The 22731-nt window shown below is 65.5% G+C and overlaps 1 protein-coding gene across 10 annotated transcripts; it reads right to left on the bottom strand.

Moving 5' to 3' along the window:
• Positions 1-727: 727 nt before the first annotated feature.
• On the bottom strand, positions 728-21930 carry TNK2 (tyrosine kinase non receptor 2). Of its 10 annotated transcripts, none has more exons than XM_065844529.2 (18): positions 21444-21930; positions 18877-19022; positions 15643-16176; positions 11709-11886; positions 11493-11563; positions 10172-10384; positions 9935-10087; positions 9464-9741; positions 9262-9388; positions 9022-9168; positions 8699-8793; positions 5666-5860; positions 4088-4179; positions 3529-3573; positions 1922-3237; positions 1345-1440; positions 1128-1255; positions 728-1016 (listed from the first exon to the last, which is right to left on the bottom strand). In XM_065844529.2, the coding sequence occupies exons 3-18, from the start codon at positions 16066-16068 to the stop codon at positions 1010-1012; spliced, it is 3567 nt and encodes a 1188-aa protein (XP_065700601.1). In that variant the 5' UTR covers positions 16069-16176; positions 18877-19022; positions 21444-21930; the 3' UTR covers positions 728-1009. The 10 variants fall into 10 exon arrangements, with proteins under 10 accessions (XP_065700601.1, XP_065700604.1, XP_065700609.1 ...); XM_065844532.2 differs by having other exon boundaries at positions 15643-15940; XM_065844537.2 differs by lacking the exon at positions 21444-21930 and having other exon boundaries at positions 15643-15940; positions 16075-16176; positions 18877-19019.
• Between the last annotated feature and the right edge of the window lie 801 nt (positions 21931-22731).

Raw genomic sequence — 22731 nt, 5'->3', positions numbered from 1 at the left:
GAGATCCTCCTCCACCTGCAGAGACCTCATCCTCTACCTCCGGGAACCCAATCAAGGCACCCTGGGGGGCTTAGCACTGTTACCTGGCCTGGGACCCCATGGGGGCCACCCCCCAGCCCCCTCTCCACACCTGGTTCTGGTTGCACGATGTCACCTGGTTGCATAACACCCCACGCGTGGGTGGGGACACGACGCAGGTCCTGCCACTCCCTGCCTGCTCATGAGTCAGTCAGCGGCCGGGAATCAAACTGCTGAGGTGGGCTGGGATAAGGGGGGGCCCTGCTGGGGGGCTTCCCTGCTCGGGCCATCCCTGTGGGGAAGCACTGCTCACTCCGAGGGGGAAAAACTATGCCCAGGCCTCAGGGCTTGGTCCTGGGTGAGGGACAGCATGGGACAAACCCCAGCATCCCCAGGTGGCAAGACCTTTGCACCCCAAAACAGCTCATGAACCACCAACAGGGGTTTTTATGGATGCTCGTGCCACACAGCTGCCCAGGGACCCCGCGAGACCCACTGGGCACCACAGCACACGTGCATCCCTACCCGGGCACCCCAGCAGCATCATCCCTGTGGCAGGTCCTGCGGGGCACAGGGGGACAGTCCCGGCTGCCTGCAGGGAGGAGCTGGCACTGATGGAGACAGGAAGGAGGTGGCCTGTCCCTGTGTGCTGGTGGGGATGAACCTGAGAGACGGGCACAGGTACCCTCCTCCTCCTCTCCATAGAATATTTTATATATATATATATATATAATATATATATTAAAATTACATTTCTCTTTACAAAAACAATTCAATGACGGGCCAGGGGACAGAGCCAAGGCCAGGACACAGGCACCCTGGCAAGTCGGGGGCAGTGGGCAGGCTCCATTTCGGGGTGTCCCTGTCCCCCGAGTGGGGGCTCAGTCCAGAGTCCAGCAGCAGGTTCCGCGGGTGGGGGCGGGCACCAAGGGGGTGACCCTGCGGTGAGATGCCTGCTCCAGATCCGGCCCAGCTTGCCCCATCCCTGCTGTCATCGCCTGTAAGGAGAGGAGGGGACATAAGCTCACAGGAGGGGTGATGGTGCCAGCTGGCCAAGAGCAGCGTGGCACGGAGATCCCCCCTCAAAAAAAATACGTCCATGCCCTTACTTCTGGCGGGTGGTGCTGTAGGGATCGAGGAGGTGGGAGCTGGCCTGGGCCAGGTTCCAGTCAAACATCTCCAGCACGCGGTGACACTCCACACGGGACTTCAGCCCCAGGCAGAAGAGCTGCTCCACCTGCAAGGGGACAGGGCACAGTAAGGGGGGTGACAAGGGTGCCACCTCCCTCACAGGAGCCAGGACAGGGGGACAGGGGTGTGTGGTACCTTCAGGTACTGGATAGCCCGTTGGACGCTCCAGCCATGGTTCTGCAGGGCCGCCTGGCACTCTTCAGTGGTCACACCGTGTACTGTGTCCTGCACCTGCGGGGAGCCTGTGGTCAGCGCCCATCACTACCCCCTGGCATTGAGGAGCCTGTGGCTGGAGCAGGGGGACACTGAGGCTGCCCCCGTCTCAGGTCTGTCCCTGGGGAGCACTGTCAGCCTGGAGCTGAGATCATCCTCAATCCTGGCATCTTCAGCCTCTCCTGGGCTTGGATGTGCACTCCCAGCCAGCACAGACCCCAACCAGAAAGCCCAAGGGGACTACAGTGACAGCCACCTTCCTCCCCCCACCTCCCTGTGGCCATGGGTAAGGCTAATTTGGAGGTGCAGTGACATGTCCCAAAGGATGTCTGAGGACTCCTTGTAGCCAAGCCCCCAAGGGTTGAACTTGGGGAAACTGAGGCAGGGTGGGGACAGCTCTTGCCCAAGCAAACCCATGGCCACTGTGTCCACTCTTGCCCAAGCAAGCCCATGGCCACTGTGTCCCCTTGTGCCCATGCATGCTGAGGATGCCACTTACCAGCCGGATTTTGTCAGCAGGGCGGTAGCCATCTGGCCCATCATAGACGATCTTCTGGAGGCTGCAGGACGCTTTCACCACGCACTTGGGCCCAGGGTTGCTGTTGTTGGAGGAGAAGTTGGCCTTGCAGTCCAGCGGTGGCTGCTGCACCATGGGACGGACGGTGGCTGTGGTGACCAGGCGAGATGTCGGAACCTCCTCGGGGCTTTTGGCCTCCTTGAAAAACTTCTCGTACTTGTCCAGGTAGGCCGGGCGCTCAGGCAGCAGGTAGTAGTGGGTGCTGCTGACCTTCTGCCCATCCTTCACTATGGGCAGGATGCAGGGTCCCTTGGAGCAGTCCTTGCCCTGTGCCTGGATGACTTTGGGGGTGGCATACTTGGGGTCAAGGGCGAAGCTCTGCGTGGTGGGCATGGGCTTCCCCGGCGAGGTGGAGAGGTAGGAGCAGAGAGCAGCACGTTGCTGGGGGGAGCCCACCTGCAGAGCCATGGGGCTGGGCGTCCGGGAGGTGGGCTGTGACAGAGGGTCTCGGGGGGGAATCTGGGGTGGCCGGTCTTCCTCACCCCCCGAAGCTGGGGAAAGGTCCCCCGACCAGCGCCCGGGCTCATTGCGGCGGAGGGGTCGGGGTGGGATGGGGACACGGGGAGGGATTTGGGGCTTGTCGTCAGCGGGGACAGCCTGTCCCAGAGGGACATTGAGCCTCTTCATGCACTCCTGCTGCAGCTCCTCAAAGAGCTCAGTGGTCTGTGTCAAGCTGGGCTGCTTGGTCTCCTTGGGGGGCAGGAAGAGGTTGTCCTCCAGCACCGGTCCCCGCTCTCCCTCATCCACAAAGCCGTAATTGGTCTTGCCCCGCCGGCTCGGGGGACTCGTGATGGAGCAGACCTCAAAGTCATCCTCGTCCTGTGCCACATCATCATAAGCGGGTGGCGGGGGCAAGGGTCGGGCGTCCCAGTCCACCACTGGTGTGGGGTGGAGGGGTCGGGGTAGAGCCCGTGTGGGGCTCTGTGGTGGGGTCTTGTCCAGCAGCGAGAAGGCCTCCATGGCCAGCTTGGCCAACGATGGGGCCGTCAGTTCTCCCACCGGTGATGGGCTACCTTGAGGCACCTCCTCCCCAAAATCGATGAGGGTCACCTCGCCGCCCGCTGGTCCCTCGCTTGGTAGTCGGCTGGGTTGCCGCTCGCCCACCTTGGTGCCTGGTACCCGTGCTGATGGCTTGACCGGCCGCAGACCTTTCCCTGTGCTCGGCTTCTTCAGGCAGAGCTTCCGGAGACCCCCTGGCAGGCCCTCCTCCTCCTCACTGACCGGGTCGTAGCAGGGCTCTACGAGGGGACAGAGAAGGATGGTGAGGGTCCCAATACCCATCCCTGGGGTGCAAGGGGAGGCACCCCCAAGCCCCCCAACTGCCCCATAGCTTCAGCCACCTTTGCTCCCTCTGTGGGGTCTCCCAGCCCCCAGCTGGCCACCCTGCTCCACACCTGTGTCCCCACCACAGATGTCACTACCCATAGGTGCACAGGGGTACCAGAGGGGCATAGGAAGCAAAAGAAGCTAGGAGAGAAAAGAAAGGGGCAAGAAGGAGGGAGAGCAGCACTGAGAAAAGCCGGACTTACTGGTGAGCAGGACGGAAGGCTGAGGCGGGCGCGGAGGTGGCTGCCCTGCAGGAGAAGAGAGAGCCCGAGACAGGGGGGCGTGGGGTGAGCGCACGGAGCAAGCGGCGGCCGGGTCGCTCGTTAGCAGGGCGCATGCTTCATCATCTCCCCCATCGTTGGTGGGGTGCAGGGAGGATGCCAGTGGGAAGCCCCCCGAGGGAAAACCGCAGGTTTAGGGGGGTTGTGGCACACACATGGTGTCTGAGCTCCCTCCCTGTGGTAGCTTTGCTGAGATCCCCGTACTGGAGAGCCCAGCCACAGGAAGCTGGGAGGGGACAAGGGACCTGGACGAAGGGCAGTGGGGCAGAGTCCAGCTGGGCAGAGCCACCGGCTGCCCATACTGCTGACAGTGGCACATGGCCAGGTGACAGTGTGCCCCAGCACCTCAGCTGCCCCCAGGTCTGTGAAAAGCAAGTGGCAGCAGAAAGACAGAAAGTCCAGCCCATCACCCTGGCTGCAGAGCGTGGGGACAGGGGCTTGGCGCAGGCGATGGGCAGGGGGAAGGGGAAAAGCCGCTCACTTTTAGCTCTGCCTGGAAGCTGGGTGGGTCTGGCAGTGCTTGGGTCCACACCTAAAATGTCAGGAGGGTCCATGGGATTTCCCAGGTACAGCCTGTGGGGAGAGAAGAGAGTATTGAGGGGTCAGCGGGAGCCATGTGGGACCCCTTGCTCCCACACCATGTCCCCCGGGACACCCCACAGCCCCTCCACCATGCACCATGACCTGGCGAGTACCATCCCCGCAAGCACCAGGACACCCCACTCCAGAAGCTTTCAGTGCCATGGTGCAGAGCCCAGTGCTGTCCCGGTGTCACCAACCCTCTCTGGCTCCACGTGCACGATGTGCCATACCCAGGTGACTGCACACAGGCTGCTGTGCCCAGGGTGCAGTGTGTGGTGTCCAGGACACCCCCAGGACCGGGGTGCCACTGCATGATGCTGCGCCCATGGCACGGTACCCCGGTGCGGCACGCTGGTGGGGTGCCAGGAGGCCTGGGCGAGCTGTCGCAAGCCAGGCGCGGTGAGGCAGGGAGCCGGCGGGAGCCGGCACAGCCCCAAGGCCTGGGCGTGTGCCGAGCTCGGTGCGTTCTCGGCAGCCCAGGCGGCACGTACCCAGCACTGTGCCCACGCAGCGGGGCGCGGGGAGGCCTGCCGGGGCACGAGCCGGGTCTGCGTGTGTGCGGAGGCTCAGTTCAGCCCTCAGAGGGCCGCCGGCACAGCCCGCGGCACAGGGCACCATGAGGGTTCAGGCTGGGACCAAGGGCACTGGCAGAGCTGTCCCGGGGCTGGGATCACAGTCCCAGGGGATGTGCAAAGCCCGGCACAGGAGCTGGCTCTACCCAGCAGGAGACTTCTAGGCTTAGAAATCCCATCCTGCCCCCGCCAGCCCTCTCACATCCCCCCAGCCCAGCGCTGGCAGAGATACCCAAGCCCCTTGCCCCAAGCCCAAGCTCCCCTGACCACCACCCCCTATGCCCCCAGTACCCACGCCACGCAGGGACAGTCCCACCTGGCATCAGGTGGGGGTCATCAGGTGCCCTGGGGCACAGGCACCCAACTCCCCTTCCCCATTGCAGACCACTCAGGGTCTCTCCTGATGGAGCATGGCGCGGAAAGCATTTTGGTGCTTTTTTTTTTCATATATTGCTTTTTAAGAGGACTCATGCTGTTAAAAGCAGGTTACACCCCCATTGCGGCTCCCCTCCACACAGACACTGAAAGGCAAGGGTTTAGTAGCCCTGGGACACCCCAAAAGTGTTGGTGTAAAACAGCCACCTCTGGGGTGGTGCTTACTGATGTCCCCCCACCCCAGGACAGCCACAAGGGGCTGCGGGGCTGGGACAAGATGCTACCCCAGACACAGCCATCCACAAGCACAGCAGCCCCCCACGTCCCCAACCCCATTAGTAAGAAGAGGCGAGGGAGTTAGTCCAGCTGCAGGGACCCTACCCAGAGCCACTGTCCCCAGTACAGCAGGGGGGGAAGAGATGCTTCAAGGCGGGGGGGGTGGCCAAGCTGCAGCTCACTCCTGTGCCTGGCAGGCAGCAGGGAAGGCAGGGAGCAGGCAGGGGATGCAGAGAAGTCAGAAAATTTCTTACTCATCAATTTTATCAGGAAACCCCCAGCAGTGCTGCGGGTTGGTGTCTCCATGGCCTGTGTGGATGAAGCTGTTTTTAAGCGGCTGGCTGATGTCGTGGGCCGACAGCCCCGCCACTGAGGTCACCGTGTTTCGGGGGAACTGGCCCACTTTTAGAGTCCGCTTATTCTGACCCCGCCACCAGTAATTCTCGGCCCTAAGGAATAAAAAGGACCTTGTTACTGACGAGGGGACAGGAAGGGGACAAGCATCTTACCCTGGTGGCAGGGGAGGAGGTGAGGTGACTCCTCCAAGTCCACACAAGCAGGCAGTGGCACAACTGGAAAGGGAAACTGGGTGCCCAAGATCCCAACCCTATGCCAGCAGTGTGCTCTGCCTTTCACCCTGCACAGCCCCTGCACCAGGAGGTGTCAGGAATGCGAGCTGTGGGGAAAAAAGTTCCCCATTTGCACCCAAAAGATGGTCCTCCCAGCTGCCCCAAATTACACAGGAGCCCTTGGAGCAATGCCTGCACCAAGCTGTTCACCGCTGGTCCCCCTGTACCCCAAGCAGCCAGGGACAGCACAAGGGATGTGCACGGTGTCTGCCCCTCAAACATCCCAGCCCCACAGGGGAAACTGGGGGGCCATGGTGGGGACAGGTGGCTGGGGGGTCTCCCTCGCTCCTTTCCTACATTATTGGTGAGCCCCATGCCGGCTGGTGTGAGCAGGGGAAAAGGGGCAGGCAGGCAGGGGGGGTCAAATTGCAAACCCTCCCATGGCCATATGAGCAGGGTATCCAGGGTGCCGGTCCCTGTCAGAGCCCAGCATGTCCCAAGAGCCAGCCAGGAGCTGCCTGCCCCAAGATTCAGCCACCTCTAGGGTGGGGGGACATAAGGACAGGTAGGATGCAAGGAATGGCACCCCAAGCAGTGCCCCCTGCCCAGCCTGTGCCAAATCAATGCAGGGGGGCTCTGACTTTAATCCTCCTCCTACTAACATTACATCCATCCCCCTCCTCCCTGCCTGCCGGGCCCCTCGTTCCCCGCGGGCAGGGTGTGCGCTGGGCAGGGGGCGGCGGGTGGTGTGCGGTGCCAGCCCGGCGAGGCTGGCACGGGCCCCACGGTTTCCTGGAGTCACCTGTGAGTCACCCCCGGCCACCAGCTCAGCCCTTTTCCTGTTTACCTTCCCTGCTCGCCGCCAGTCAGCCGCCTTACTCAGTGCCGGGACCCCTCAGCAAGGCTACGGCAGAGCCCAGATGGCACCGGGCACCCCCACACCCCCGGCGGGCTAGGAGGGGCACGATTCTCCTCCTCGGGAGGTCCCCGACACCGCCGCATCCCGCCGGAGGGATGCTGCAGCTGGGCCGGACCCGCTCTCCCAGCCCCATCCCACCGGACCTGGGCTCGGACCCCCGGCACAAACCCTCCCCGGCTCTGCCCTGGCTTCCCCCCGAAAGCCCCCTCCCGCGGCCGGCTGGGTCCCCGGGGGGGGCTTTCAGGTAGGTCCCTGCCCCTGCCCACACACACGTACGCACGCCCGGCGCCTGCCGAACGACAGGCAGGGGCTTGAAAAGGGGTGGGGGGTGTTTACGGTGCCCCGGGCGGCCTCGGTGGGGCCGGATGCGGCCCCCGGGAGGAGCTCCCCCCAACCAGCCCTCCCCCTCCATGCCCAGGCACCCCCGCAGGCAGCGCGGTGGGGGGCAGCCGCCCCAGGGGAAACTGAGGCACGGGAAGGGGTCCCTTCCCGCCCCTCGGGAGCACCAGCGGCTGCTGCGGCTCCTGCCACCCCCCGGCTGCACAGCGCACCCCGCCTGCCCAGACCCAGCACCCCCGAAACGTGCCCACCGAGAACCGGCGTCTCCCGGGGAAACTGAGGCAGGGGAGGCTGCACCCCGGCTCCACCGCGCTCCCGGCCCTCCTCGCCCCATCGGCACCTCCCAGCGCGGCCACGTCTCTCTGTCCAGCTCCCGCCAACCTCCCGCTCCGTCCCCCCCGACACCGTGGTTCACCTGGAGCCAGCGGCGGGGCGGGGGGTTCGGGAGCGGGACCCCCAGCCCGGCCGTGATGCAGCGGCGGGGACGATGTAGGCGCAGTGGCGCGGCCGCACCGCCCTCCGCCGCTCCTTCCCTCCCTCCTTCCCTCCCTCCGCCGACGCCGATTCTCTTCCCCTCCCCTCCCCTCCCTGCAATTAAACCGCCAGACCCTGGGCAAGAGTCATCCCTGGCGGCAGCGGCCGGGGAGAAAGCCGGTCCCTGCAGACACACAAATCCGGCCTGATTCACCTCCGGGCCGTGACTAACCGCGGGGAGCCGGCCCCGGGAGGGGGAGAGGGAATGGGGAAGGACAGAGCCTTCCTCCTCACCCCCCCGGGGCTGGGAGGACCCGCCTCCCGTGTGCCAGTGGGGCAAAGGGACACTGAGCCCCTCTGGTAGGTCCCTGCTGTCCCCAGGTTGGAGTGGGACAAGCACGTCCTGGGATCGGGATGCAGGGACCAAAGGCCCTCCCAGCCTGCTGGTCCCCAGGGCAGTAGAGGGGGGTGGCTGCGCCCCGGGGTGTCTGGCAGGGACTGAGGAGCAAAAAATCCACGGTACAGGGGGTGACAGGTCACGCCACCACAGTACCTGTCCCCTGGTGCCTCTCCCAGCTGGGTGACAGCGCACGTCCCCATTGCTATCAGCAGGGAGCGGCCCCGGTGTGTGCGGTTTCCCGGGGCAAGGTTGGGGCAAACCCACGGGCGCAGTGGGGTGAGTCAGCGGGGGTGGATGGTGCGGGCAGCGCGGGCAGCACGGGCAGGGCTGTGTTGCCCACAGGCACGGCCGTGCCGCCGCACTAGGGTGGTCCCATGGCCCTGTGCTGCCCAGGGGGGTTGCACACCTCCCAGGGGAGCTGGGACATGTGGTTAGGTGTGCTGGGGCAGGCAGAGCCCCCCATCCTCATCCCTGCTCCCCACAGCTCTGCCAGTGCCCGCAGTGTCTCCGCTCCTGGGTTCCCCTGTCCCCATACAGGCTGGCAGCACTGAAGCTGGCAGCTGGTCCATGCATCCCCATGCAATACCTGCCCTCGATGACCGTGATGATGTCGTTCATTTGGATGTGCAGCTTGTCAGCCTCCTCAAAGTCCTGCAGCGCCCTCATGTCAGTGGGCTGGGCCTGGGGGGAGATGGGGGTGAGGACAGGGGACGCAGCCCTCCACGGATCCATCCTTGCCCCATTTTGATGCCAGGCCCTGCCCCATGCAGGGCACGGGAGTCTCAAAAATAGGCAGAAGACAGCATCACCACTCCCAGTCCCTCCTCAGCTGTGACATCCCTGGGGTGGGTGAGAGCAAGGTGGCACCTGTGGTCTTCCTGCACCCCATCCCCTGCCCTGCTCACCCACCTCCACCAAGAAGTCCCGCAGGGCCACGAAGGTGGGTCGGTCCTCGGGCTTGTGTGCCCAGCACTGCAGCATGACGTTGTAGACATCCTGGGGACAGTCCTCAGGCCGCGGCAGCCGCTCGCCCTCCTTGTCGATCTTGTGCAGGATCTGCGGGGCAAAGGGAGCCATCAGGGGGTCCCAAGTGCCCCCCAGCGCTGCTGGGGTGAGGTGTGGGGGAGCAGGTTCTGGCTGTGCACCCACCTGGCTGCCGTTGAGGCCGATCCAGGGCTCCTGCCCGTAGGTGAACATCTCCCAGAGGGTCACCCCAAACATCCAGGTGTCACTGGCGTGGGAGAAGGTGCGTGTCTTCAGGCTCTCGGGAGCACACCTGTGTGGGGAAAGACATGAGCATCAAGACGCTGTGGGTGCTGCAAACCCAGGTGCCCCCTTCCCCAGGGCTCACCAGGCAAAGGGGACCTTGCGATGCTCCTGCATCACGTAGTGGTCATCATTTTTGGGGAGGGCCCGCATCAGCCCAAAGTCCCCAATCTTGATGAGCTCATTGGAGGCCAGCAGGATGTTGCGAGCAGCCAGGTCACGGTGGATGAAGCGTTTGGACTCCAGGTAGGCCATGCCCTTGGCCACTTGGATGGCATACTGGCAGAGGGTGGAGATGAGGAAATGGCCCTGGTTCTTCCGCAGGCGGTCCAGGAGGGAGCCCAGCGGGGCCAGCTCTGTCACCTGGGCCATGGAGAGGGAAGAGTGAGTTGCTCAAGCAAGTAGCACTCTGGTTGGGCTGCTTTGCAGACTTCTTGTGTGCCGCTGGGAATGCCAGTGGAGGACTTGGGGTACAGACCCAGCCTGGCTTCGCTTACCCCATCACGTGGGACCCCTGTGGGGTGGCATTAGGGTTGGCCCCATCCCCCAAACTCACCATCTTCATGGGGTGGGAGAGCACCACGCCGTAGAGGCGGATGAGGTTCCTGTGGTCCAGGGAGTGCATGGCATTCACCTCCCGGATGAAGTCATCCAGCGCCTCTGGCTGGCTCAGCACGTCCGTCTTGAGGCACTTCACTGCCACGTTCAGCTACAGCCAAAGCAGGGATGAGCCCCAAAGCATCTTTCCCCACGAGCGGCCCCACCACCCAGCTGCCCCCCGCAGTACCCTCACCGTCTTGCCGGCAGGTGTGCACCACTCGCCGCGACGCACAACGCCAAAGGAGCCATCACCCAGTTTCTCAAAGAGTGAGAGGTCCCGCTCCCGCACGAGGCAGGTGAGGGAGTGCTGGCCCCCTGCTTCGGGGGGTGGCGGCGTGGGGGGCTTGCGGAAGGTGCTCTGGGGCTGGGGTGGCAGCTCTGACTCAGGGCGCTTCCCGCTGAACACCTGTGGGATATGGAGGTGAGTGAGATGCAGGCATAGAGACATCCTGAGTCTTTGGGTCTGCGAGTGAGCAGTGCTGAGAGGACCCCTGGGTTGTACACTCTGGAACCTAATGATGATCCCTAACTGGGGGGGCTGGCAGAGAGAACAGACTCTGCTCCTCCAGCTGCCTGAATGCTGAGCTGTGATCGGGAGAGAGTGAGGGGGCCGTGACTCTCACCACAGCCCCGTGGTGCATCCCCAGCAAACCAGGCTGGTAGCTGGAGGGCCCTGGGCATTCCTTGGCCAAACTGTGGCTACATGATGTTCCTGGGCACAAAGCCAAGAGAAACCTCCAGCTTGGGCTGAGTGTGGTGACACATCCCCGCAGCAATGTGGGCTTTGCAATACGTGCTGCCTAGAGGGGATGGGGATGGGCTCTCCTTGTCTCTCCCCCTGCCGGGACCAATGATGTGCCCTATGGGACGGGGTCTATCCCAGCCCTGGCAGCTGGGACCCGTGGGGGGTGCGCGGGGGCTGGGCCCAGCATGTGGCCAGGGTGGGAGGTGGCATTTCTGTGCCCAGTGCGAGGCTGAGTTGCCTTCTATTAAAAGCCCATCCCAGCCCAGATGAGTCACGTAGGGGAGAGGCCACGACCCAGCACCCAGCTGGCAAACACCCCACTCTTTTGGGGGTGCAAGGTGCTGGGGTGGCAGCAGCACTGGCTTTGGGAGGGACGGCATCTGGGGCACATGTTTGTATCCCTGGGTCCCCTGCCCTGCCGCAGTTCCAGCCCCTGTGGGCACAGGGCTGTGATGTGTGGGCTGTGTGGCTCATTAGCAGCAAATGAGTTTCCCGCCAAAGAGACAAATCAGGCTGGGGGAATTAATTTCCTGAGTGCCGGGGCAGCAGAGCCATCCTTTGTCAGGAAGCTGCACAGGACCAGGACGCACGCTGGCAGGGTCATGCTGCAGGCAGGGCATGTGGCAGGGGCTTCTGCCCATCTCCTTGCCAGCCCGCAGGGGTTGGTGGTGTGAGAAGAGCCGGGCACTGGGGATGAGCATGGGGAGAGGTCCAGTTCCTCCTGCCTGCCTCAGTTTCCATGCCACACCTGCCCCTCTCCCAGTCCTACCTTGCTCATCCAGGATTTCCGCTTGCACATGGCTTTCCTTCGCTTCACCGCCTCCCACAGCCGCCGCTGGCCTGCAGGACATAGGGACAGTCACTGACCCAGCACGGGGTGGGGGTCCCCTCCACTCCCGTGGACTGCATGCTCCTCTGGGCTCCCCAAAAGATGCTGTGCAGCCAGTGGGAAGTAGGTGGAGAGGTTTGAGGAGAACATACGCACCGGGGCGTCCCATGCCGATCTTCTCCAGATCCTCATTTTTGACGTACTCGAAGTGGGAGAGGCGGGTGACGTTGAGCTCATCCCGGATGCGCAGGAAGTACTGCTGCAGCTGCAGCTCGGTCAGCAGCTCCAGCAGCCAGTCCGTGCCCTCCTCTGCCTGCATGCTACAGCTCAGCCTCTGCTGGGACACCGTGCTGGGTTAGGGGGGGACCCCGTCCTGCTCCCCTCTGCCCCATATCCCCAGGGGGCTCACCCAGAGCGGCCAGGGTGGAGGTGCTGCCTGGGTAGGGTGTGAGGGATGCTAGCAGGGTTCATCTCCTGAGCCTATCCCCAGCTCCCCAGGGGGCTGGGAGAGGCACCCTATCAGCAAGACCCCCAGGGACAGGCAAAGACCCCCATTGTGCCCACAGAAACATGAGCCCACCCCTCCGCTCCAGCACTGGCTGTCCCCAGGCAGCAGTAACAGGGACACAGGAGGCGGGAGAGCCCAGGGCATGGGATGGATGTGCTTGGCAGCAGCTCCCAGCTGAGGGATGCCCCACACCTGGCACTGTGCCTGCCAGACTCCCTTTGCCCAGCTGGAGGGGCTGCCTGAGGAGGTGGCAGCTGTCCCCAGCTAAGACAGTCACCTTGCCACTGCCTCTTGGCCCCCCAGCATCCCTGTAGAGCTGTCTGGGCTGGTGCACAGACCCATGGTGGGTCTTCTCTGCCATGGGTGGTGGCACTTTCCCATGCAACCACACGGATGGTACAGACAGGAACATCAGGGCCCTGGGGGATCCTCATGCCCTGGGGCTGCAGCACAGTGCACCCCCGTGCCACCAGTATCATCCTCCAAGTCGTGTCAGGACACAAGGAGGGAAGGGATGGGAACAGGTCTCACCCAGGGCTCCCCACGCCTCCCGCTAATCCCCATCCCTGCTGCTGCCCCAGCTTCCCCACCCTTTCATCACCACCTTTCTGGGAAGGAACATGGCTCTGCCTCCCACTGCCCAGAGCCAGAGAGGAGGTGGGACCCCCAGTCCCAGCCCCACAGCGGGGCAGCCACCTCCATCCTCTGCTCCAGGAGACGCTGTTGCCCCCGAGCACCTTCAGCCCCAGCCCTCAGGTCCTCCGGCCGCGTCACCGCAATTACAGCCCTCTGCACCGGGCTAAAAATACGGCGGGTGCGGCAAGCAGCTGGGCACGGGGGCGTGTGGGGGCACACGGGGGCATGCGGGGCGAAAGCAGCCGCTGGCCTTTGGCGCACGCCCGCAGCCGGCCGGGGACGGCGGGTCCCCTGCCCGCAGCACCAGGGTGACAGCCGGCGCGGGGTCTGCCCGGGGCGCAGGTCGGCACTTACTCGGTAGAAGCGGAAGCGGGTGAGGAAGGGGAAGGATCGGTGCAAAGCCTGGAAGCGTCGCATCCTGCCTGGCTGCCCGCCGCCGGCCCCTGCCACCGCCGATGTCCCTTTCCCGGTGCCGGTGTCCCACGGCAGAGCCCGCTCAGTGCAGCTGGGGCACCCGCAGCCCCGTGATCTGGGCTACAGAGATGCCCCCCAACCTCGGCCGCCCCGTATATCCCCCCAGAGCGGGCAAGGGGGCTCGGGGTGTCCGTCGGCCGGACACAAGCTGCGGCTCTCCCCCCTCCTTTCGTCCGGCTCTTGATCCTCCCCGCCGGCCCTCCCCTTCCCCAACGCAACGGGGCGGGGGAGACGGCGGCAGGCAGGGCTGGGGGTCACTCCCTGGCTGGAGCCGCTTCCTCGGGATCCCTGGCCGGCCGCGGGGTTCGCTCCCGGCCGGTTGCCTGTGCGGTGCTCCCCGGGAGGGGCTATTTTCGGCTGGGGCTGGGACGCGCGCCCAGGGGGCCGGGCTCCCATCAATGTGCCGCTTTCTCCCTTGTTAAGCGGGTGCCCGCGCCGGCAGCTGGGAGCCTGGACCCCTGCTCCCATTTCCATGGAAACTCGCCCCGGCCTTGGGAAACACTCCCGGGCCTCAGTTTCCCCCCCAGGAAGCGGGGAGGGAGGAATGGAGAGGAGACATCCGGCCCTCCGCTCCCCAACCGAGAGCACAGGCACAACGCCAGGGCGATGGGCACTGTGGGGGAGCTTCTGGCTCGTCAAACACACCCGCTGTCTGGCCGCCAGCCTCCGCAGGGCTCTGCCGTGGGGTGCCACCAGCACCCCAGGGCTCGACCCCCTTCCCCAGCAGGGCTGGCACCCAATTCCAGCACTGTCGTCCACCCACGAGCTCCCCAGTGAGAACATCTGGCTGTCCCAGCAGCCACAGCATGAGAGAGGAGTGACCCACGGCAACCTCTTGCTGTGGCCCCCACCTCTCCGGCGCCCCCAAACCACGGCCATCGCTGTGCCAGGAGCAGCCGGGAGGGGGTTAAGTGCATCCCCAGGCACAGAGGAGCCTCCACTGCGGCTTCCACCACCACTGGGATCCCAGCTGGCACCCGGCGGCACAGGCACCCGGCACAACGAGCCCATTGACTGGAGATATCCGGGCATGGTTCCCTCGGCACCAACCTCTGCCACGCGCCAGCTGCCCCCTACCCAGCCCAGGAGACACTGGGGATGTGAGGGGTTCCCTCCCCTGGCACAGTGCATCACCCCCACGAACAGGGGATGGCACCCACAGAGACTTGCACCTACTGGGGCCAGTGTGCTGCCTCCTGCACCCCAAAACCTTGGGTGAGGCTGCAGTATAGCGCCTGCACTGGAAGTACTGGTCTCCAAAAAGGAATGGGGGATGCAGCCTTGCCCACCATACTGGGGGTGGCTCCGTGCCTCAGTTTCCCTCTCTGTGATATATTGATAGGCACAGGGGGTGATGTCGCCACCTAGGCTCTGAGATGGGCAAGCAGAGTCCTGCTAGAAACCCCCTGTCCTGGGAAGGTGTCACAGATGCCCATCCAGCCCCCATGACCTGGCAGGCAGCAAAGACCCCCAGTACAGGTGCCACTCGGCCTCCCCATACCCTGCACACCCGCCATACTGTGCACACCCGCCCCCACAGCCCAGGGGTGCACCCTACATGCACTCAGGCTCATACACAGGTGGTGACGACTCTCACGTGCACCCCAGGACCACACAGGCGCAACCCCCAGCACCCCGCGTGCCTCCTGCCACCTGCACAACCGCAGCCGTCCCCCCACGCACGCGTCACCTCCGTGCACCCCCCCCCGCTACCGCCCTGCCCGGCTGCACGTGCGCAAACACACCGGCGCCGCACAGCCGGCGGCTGCACACCGGCCCGTTCCCCCGCCTCCACCTGATGCACACCTGGAGCTGCCTGCACCCCTGTGCGCCCATGGGTGCCTGCCCCCTGTGTGGCATGCTCCTCACCACTGCGGGCTGGTGGGGCATGGGTGACATCTGTGCTTGCCAAGCATCACATTCACCTGACCTGTCACCAGGTGTCCAATCCCCCCTCCCCCAATTACTCCAAACCACGCTGACACCCCAACACCTCTTGGAGGCAACTGCATGCTCCACATGCACCTATGCACTTCCTGCTGACCCACACACACAGCCTGACAACTGCCCAGTGGCACCTCCACACATGGATGGGAGCTCACAGGGCTGCTGGCTGGATGTGACGCTGTGGCTGGGTGACACCGTGATGCGCCGGGCACTGTGTCCTACCCCGAGCTGTGCCAGGCTTGACCAAGCTGTGCTGCTGCATGACATTCCTCCGTGCCTCAGTTCACCCATCAAGAAGGAACAGGCAGCCCTACTCCCATAGGTCAGGATAGGAGCGCAGCCATGCAGGGGATGCCATCCCCACGCCATGCCAGGTGCCGCTGGGTACCGGGAGACGCCATGCAGGGAACCCCTAGCCCCATGCCAGCCGCTGACCCATGACCCACAGCAGGACCCTGCCCCTCTTGGGGACGCCCAGGCGGGTGCCCCCCGCTGCTCCCCCCTGCCAGCTCCCCCAGCACTGACCCTCCGGCATGGCATGCCCAGGGCGACGTCCTGCCGGGGGGGCTGCGCAGGGCACCTGCTGCCCGGCCGCAGGACACGCTGCCCAGTGCTGTCCGAGAAGCTGTGGGGCAGGGGACCAAGCATCTCCTCCTCCTCCTCGGCGCTGCTCAGGCGCTGGTAGTCGCATCTCTCGCCCATGGCCGGAGCGGCAGCGGTGGCTGCGGCGCAGCAGCGAGCGGGGGGCTCTGCAGAGACGCCCGTGCCTGCCTGGGGGTGGCGAGGGCTGGAGCCGGGCTCAGGATCACATGGCAGAAAGTTGCTGCAGTTCCGGAAAACAGCGAGAGGGTGAAGGTGACCGAGACGGTGATGGAGGGGAGGGGGGGATGGATGGAGTGATGCAGAGGAGAAAAGGAAAGAGAAAGTGGGGGCAGCCCCTGAGGCGCCCATCCTCACCCCAATCCCAGCCTGGCACCGCTGTCTTCCTCCCGGCTCAGCAGCCCAACTGCCCACCTGCTGTCCTCCCTCTGGCACTCGAGCAGAGAGGTGGTGGCATCGCTGTCAGACACAGCACCGCGCTTGCAGCCCCCTTCTTCCCCCACCCCAGCACGGTGCAGCCCACCAGCGGGGATGCGGTGCAGGCAGCCGGGCGGAGGAGGAGGATGAGGGGGGAGCATCATCCAGCAGTTGGGGTTCTGTGGCATGCAGGGTGGCTGAGGAGGCACTGTACCCCTCTCCTGGAGACATGTAGAGGGGCGGGGGGGGCTCCGGGGCTGGCAGCATCCCCAGCATCCCTCCCACTCCCCGGCATCAGCAGAGGGGGATGGGATGCGCTGGGAAGATGGCTGCTCCGCAGCGACCCGGCAGCGTTGGCGCAAGCACGGCAGGGCTGGAAGAGCAGCCAGGCCCCGGCGGGCACTGCCGGGATGGGGGCTGGGGGGGCACGCCAGGAGCACTCCTCCCAAGGTCAGTCCTCTCCCCCCAGCCCCTTGCAGGGAGCTGCTGGTCTCCTAGACCTCTGCAAGGTGCTGCACCAGGCACGGTCCCCAGTAGGGGCAGGTGGCACTGGGAAGCCACCCCCCAGGATGGGGAGCCCCCACCTTCACATCAGGACTGGCCTGTACCTCAACATTTCCCCTCTCTGAGCCTCCCAGGCCAGAGCTGCCAGCAAACTGAAACTGGGGTGGGGGGAGTCCCTGAAGCCCCCCCCCAGGGACCTGCTTCTCCTTCAGGACATGGCACAGCCCTGGGGACCAATCGGTCCTTGTGCCAATGCCTCAGGGCATGATGCCCTGTCCCGACCCCCAGAAGTGCTCCTACAACCCCCTCATGCGTCCCCTGAGACCCTGGTATCACTGGGATGGGGCAGGTGGTGACACCAGGGTGTCACTGTGCCACAGCAGGGGTCACAAGCCCATCCTACTCCCTGTCCAGAGGTCCTGGCTTCAGAGCAACACTCCCAATCCTGGGGGGCACTTGCCCCGGCTCGGGGGGTCCAGGCATGGGCAGCCCCTCCTGCCATACCATGGAGGTGAGCTCAGCCACGGAGCCGAGGCGGGACGAGCCCGGGGCGCGGGAGCAGCGAGCCGCCCCCGCGCACAGCCCGCCGGCGTCACCGCGCTGGCACGCCGCGGGCCGGTGACTGATGCACGTGCTATGCTATGCCACCTTCCCTCCGACCCCGGCTGCCCCAAAACCTTCACCAGCCTGCCCAGGAAGAGCGATGCCGTGGGGTCCCCAAGCCCAAAGGAGACAACTCCTGTTCCCACAGCCCCAGGCATGGATTCCGGTCACGCCCCCCACACCGCATCATGTCCTCCTGGCTCAGCTGAAACCCAAATGATAAAGTCCCCCACAAGGAGACAGATGGCATCATTCTATGACAGCCCTGACCCACCTGTTTGCATTTCCTACCCTGATGGGGCTCCCACCACAATGAGAGCTGCTAGGTGGGGCACACCGGCCCCTGCCCCCCACAGCGGTGACAATCACACTGACCACAGAGTGTCCCTCCCCTCCGTGGGGACATGGGACTTCCCCAGCCCTCGGGGACACCATGTTTGGCCCAGCATCCCTTCCAGCATCACCCATGCCCTGTGCCTACCATCTCACACGGAGGACCCCAAGAAGTGGCGGGTCACCAAAAGAAGCTCCCAGAGGGGGACAGGGCCCCCACTCACCTCTGGCACATCACCCCGCTTGCTGTCACAGCCTGCCCGCCACCTTCCTGGCAGCCATGTCACCTGGAAGTGATCTCACCGGCTGTGGCGGCAGAAGGGCTGGCCTCCTTGGCACCTTGGGCTGGCTTGCTCAGCCCTGGCGGGGCCCCGGGGGCGGCCCCAAATTGCAGTGACACACTCCCCAGACCAGCCACCGCGACAAAGGCGTGCGGGCACGCACATACCCACGCGTACAAACATACCCCGGCCCTCCAAAAACGGCGCTGCCGGCAGCATCCTGCTTGCTCGTGGGATGCTGCTGCCACCCAGCTCCCCAGGAACTGTCCCCAGCCCCTCGCTGGATTATGCCACCCCACAATAACCCCTGTGGGACCCCGTACCGGTGGGTGTTTTGCCTCCTTTGGTGCTGGCACTTGATGCTGCTTGCTTGGCTGCTTCGAGCAAGCAGGAGGTCTTGGGGGGCCGGGATGAAGGGCTGGTGACCCCCGTGGCGGGGGCGGCCGGGGAGGCCGGGATGCTGGGTTTCCCCTCGCTGCCATCTCTGGGCTCCCAGATCCTGGCCTCATGGCCCAATCCTGCCCACCGGCACCGAGTGTTCCCCACTCTGAACCCCTGCCTGCAGCACTGGCTGCCCAGGGAGAAGAGGATGCAGCTGGGTGGGGGAGCCCCCCCACCCCGACAGAGGCCAGCACAACCCTAATCCCCTGCCTAAGCCTCTTTTCTCCACTAAATCCCCTCTGCAGGTTGAGCCGGGGCAGGCTGAGCCTGTCCTGTGTGTCCTGGCTCCTGGCGTGGGCAGGGGACAGGCAAGAATTGCCAACCACGCAGCTGATCCACCACCCCAGCACAGAGTTCTCCCACCAAGTCAGGGACACAGTATGGTGTTTTGGGGGACAAGCAGGCAAAGCAATAACCCCCCGGTACCCACAGCACCCTGCCCATGCCGCCCATGCTCAGCTCCGTGCCTGCGGGCAGTACCAGGGAGGGGGAGAGGGCAGCAGGCTGCCACAGCGGGGACGCTGCCACCCTGCCCTGGTGCACAGCTGGTCTGTGCTCACCGGTCCCACGCTCGTCTCACCTGGGCCGTGGCAGCTGTGCTGCAGGGGTCCCTCGGCAGCGCCAGCCCCAGGGTGGCAGCGAGCCAGGCGGTGTGCGAGGGGACACGGCGTCACAGCTCGGCCATGGGGCTGGCAGGGCTGTGGTGACGCCGGCCACAGGGTCCCCCTGGGGCAAAGCAGGAGGGAGAGGTCAGGATGGGCATCCCAGCCCAGAACCCCCTGTCTGCCCTCCCTGGGCCCTCCAGACCCCCCAGAAGCACCCAGGTCCACCTCCTCACCCTTCCTAGGCAGCCAAAAGAGCCTTTGTGGAGCTGCCCCTCCATGCCCCACAGCATGGGTGAGCTTTGCCCACGGTCCAGCTAGGGGGGCACGAGCACAAGCCCCATGTCCAACCAGCCCCTCTCCCATGTGGGTGCTGCTGCCAGTACCCCACTCCCCATACTGCAGGATGTGTCCTCAGGGTGAGCTGCAGCTGGCATAAAATAAGCTTGCCAGGTCTCAGACCAGATGGGCACAAAACCATGTGCACATTATGGCATCTCCCCTCTGCACTGGGTGCTGAGGGACCCCTGGAACTCGTGGTGGGGAGGAGGCACAAACACCCCTTCCCCAGCACCAGAGCGGTGCCCTGGCCAGACCATCCAGCATCTGCTGGTCATTAGTGCTAACTGACAGCAGCCTGATTAGCCAGGCTGCAGCATGGGCAGTGCCCCCAAGGGGCCATTCAGCAGAAGGTTGGAGGCAGACTTACTCCTTAAAGCTTTCTGTCCTGGGGGGGGGCTGTACATGCAGTAGAGCCCCCTCCTGACCCCCAAAGCCCCCAGGAATGGGTAATGTCCCCTGGGAGCCCTTGCCCCAGCTGGCTGCCATCCCTTGTAGTTGTGACTGGAATCAAAACCCTGGTGCTCCAAGGGCAGGATGGGGCCTCCAGATTCATCTTGGGGGAAACTGAGGCACAGAGTGAGGTCTGGTCTGCAGGGCTTGGCTACTATCCTGCAGTGGTTCCCAGTCCTGTGGGGGCTGCTCCTCTGCCCACAGACACTCTCCACGCTTTGGGGGGGGAGGCTGAGTCATGGTGGGGACAGCAGGTTGGCAGCTGCCAGAGGAGGAAGAGGGAGGGAGGGAGGCAGGCAGGCATCACCAGCCCCCCCAGCCATACCCACAATACCCTGCTGGCAGGGCCCTCCCATGCCCTGCACTAACGAATACTGGGCTAATGAGGCCTCAGTACCTCCAGGCATTGGTAACAGGTTGCACAGCCTGCACAGCTCCCACCCTGTGCCCCCAGGGCCTCGGCGTGGCAGGATGGGGGTGCAGAGGCTCCTTCAGGCCCCAGTCCTGCAGGCAGCAGTGGGCTTGCAGCTGGCAGCGGGACCAGGGTGGGTCTGCAGCACCCAAGGTCTGTCCTGGACCCTCGCCCTGGAAAAGGGCCCAGCAGCACAGACCTGCTCAGGGACACCCCTCCAGGAAGGTTCTGTTTTTAGCAGAGTTTTGCAAAGCCCAGCGCTGAAACACTTTGTCTATGGGCTTTGCCCTGAGACAGCTCAGCAAAAGGGCTGAATAAGGGGGGAGATGCACAACCTACAGAGCCGGTAGCACCTGATGAGAAGAGACCCACCTTGTGGGGCTGTGAGCTGATGCTGGAGCCCAGCAGCGCCGGGGCACCCCAGGTAACACTGCGCCAAGCTGGCTCCAGGGAGATGAGTGCGTGGGGAAGCGCCAGCGCCAGGCTCTGCCCCGGCCTGCCCTGCCCAGACAGCCCAGCCCCGGCACAGCCTCCGGCCTGCAGCTGCCGGCAGCTCTGTGGGCAGGGATGCTGCCCTTGCCTGGGCTCCTCTGGCCACCTGCAAACCCCCTCCCCAATTGCTGCTTGCAGAGTAGGCGAGGGGTCTGACTGTACCGGGAGAAACTAAGCAGCATCCTCCCACATAGGTGGGATCCTCACCTGGGCTGTCAGCACCACCTCACCAGGTTTAACTTGAAGATTTTATTAAAAAAGACCCGAAAACCAACAAAGACCAAAAGTACTCAAAGTGTCCTGAGCATTTAGTGAAAAGCTTGCTGCGATGTGGCCGGACACAGCCACAGCACTGCCTGCTGAGCCGGTGGGCAGAGGCTCCCCGCACCTCCGGGTTTCAGCAGCAGCACGACATCCCAAGGCATGGGGCTGGCCCCGGAGGACAAGGATCCTCTGTTCAGCGCCAGAGCTCCCACGAGCCCGAGGAAGAGAAGAGCAAAGCCGCCTTTTCTCCAGGAAAAAAAAAACCTTCCCCCAGCTTCCGTTGCAGTTTGGAAGGGTTCAAGGGCACCGGGCACCCACTCACACCAGACCCCCCTGCCCGCTCTGCGCTGGCAGGGAGCAGTAGGGTCAAGCACGCTGCGGGCACGGGCTCAGCAGCCCCGCAGTGCCTGGGCACAACAGCAGCACCGCAGCCCGCACTGCTGCAGGGCACGGTGCCAGCAGGGCCCAGTGAGGCGCAGCGGGCACACGCAGACACTGACCGGGCGGTGCCGCAGTGCCAAACCCTGAACGCCCCCCCAGCCCCTTGCACCGCTCCCCAGCAAGGGGCCGTGCCTCGCTCCTTACCTCTCTGCTGTCACTGCCACCGCATCCTGCGCCGGGTCTGCAGTGTCACCGCAGGGAGAGGACGGGCACAGAGGTGCTCCGGGCAGCTGGCATGTCAGGCAGGATGCGCCCGCCTGCCGGGGTGGGGTGCGCCGATCCACACCGGCAGGGGCGCGGGTGGGATCCCCCGCGGGGCGGCGGGCACCGTGTGCCGGGTCCGGACTCACACCCGGGCGGCCCTTCTGCGGCTCTGGCGGTGTGCGGGGGTCCGCGGGACGGGGTTGCTGCCGGGGCGCTCCTGCTCCCCCGGGTAGAGTTCGCCCTCCTCCTGCACCCCGCCCCGGGCCTCCCCCTCCTCCTGCCGGCCCCGCCGAACCCACCAGCGGGCGCGGGCCGGGGGACTCACCTCCCGCCGCCCCCGCCCCGCTCCTGCTGCGCCCGCCGGCTCAGGCCCTGCTCCTGCCCGGCTTTCGGGCCGTGCTCCTGTACCCCCCGCACCGCGCCCCGAGCCCGCCGCGGGGGCTGCGCCCCGGGGCTGCTCCCCGCTCCCCCCGCCGCTTCCTCCACGCCCCGCGCCCGCCGCCGCGCCCGGGCCACCCCCCGCTCCCGGGGCCGCCGCGGCTCCGCGCCGAGTTTGGGGCTACCGATGGCGGTAACCGGCCCGGGTCGCTCACCCCACTCCTGCAGGCCCGTCCGCTCCCCCAGCGGCACCCAGTGCCACCGGCCCGGCCCCCCGCCGCCGCCACCGCCCCCCGGCTCCCCGCCGGCGCCGGTCACCAACTCCTGGCCGCGGGGCAGCGCCCCCAACCCCGCCTCCTGCACCCCCTGGGAGAAGCCCCCCTGCTCCTGCACCCCCGGGGCCACCCCGCCGCCCTCCGGCACCCCCGGGCTCAGCCCCCCGCCCTCCGCCACCCCCGGGGCCCCGCTCACCCCCTGCCCCCGGATGGTGCACGCGGTCCCCGCCCCGGTTCCGCACGCTGGGGGAGCCCCTCCCCGGGGTCGCCCCCCGCCGCGGCCCCCCCGAGCCGCGCTGCTGGAGTCCCGGCGCCGCTGGAGCCCCGGCGCCACCGCCCCCCCGGACCGGACCGGACCGCGCCGCCTCCCGCCGCCGCGAGCTCCCGGGGCGGCGCGCGCCCGCCCGGCCCCGCTCTTAAAGGCGCCGCGTCGCCGCTTTACGTAACGGCGGGGGGATGTGGGGACGGACGGACCGAGTCGGGACGGACGGGTGAGGAGTGGGGCGCGGGGATGGACAGACTCACCGCAGGACAGCGCTAGGACCCGGGACCGCTCCGGTGGGGGCACCGGGAGA

This window comes from Patagioenas fasciata, chromosome 9 (assembly GCF_037038585.1).
Source record: "Patagioenas fasciata isolate bPatFas1 chromosome 9, bPatFas1.hap1, whole genome shotgun sequence".
Classification (NCBI taxonomy): Eukaryota; Metazoa; Chordata; class Aves; order Columbiformes; family Columbidae; genus Patagioenas; species Patagioenas fasciata.
This window is presented reverse-complemented; position numbering and strand designations above follow the sequence as displayed.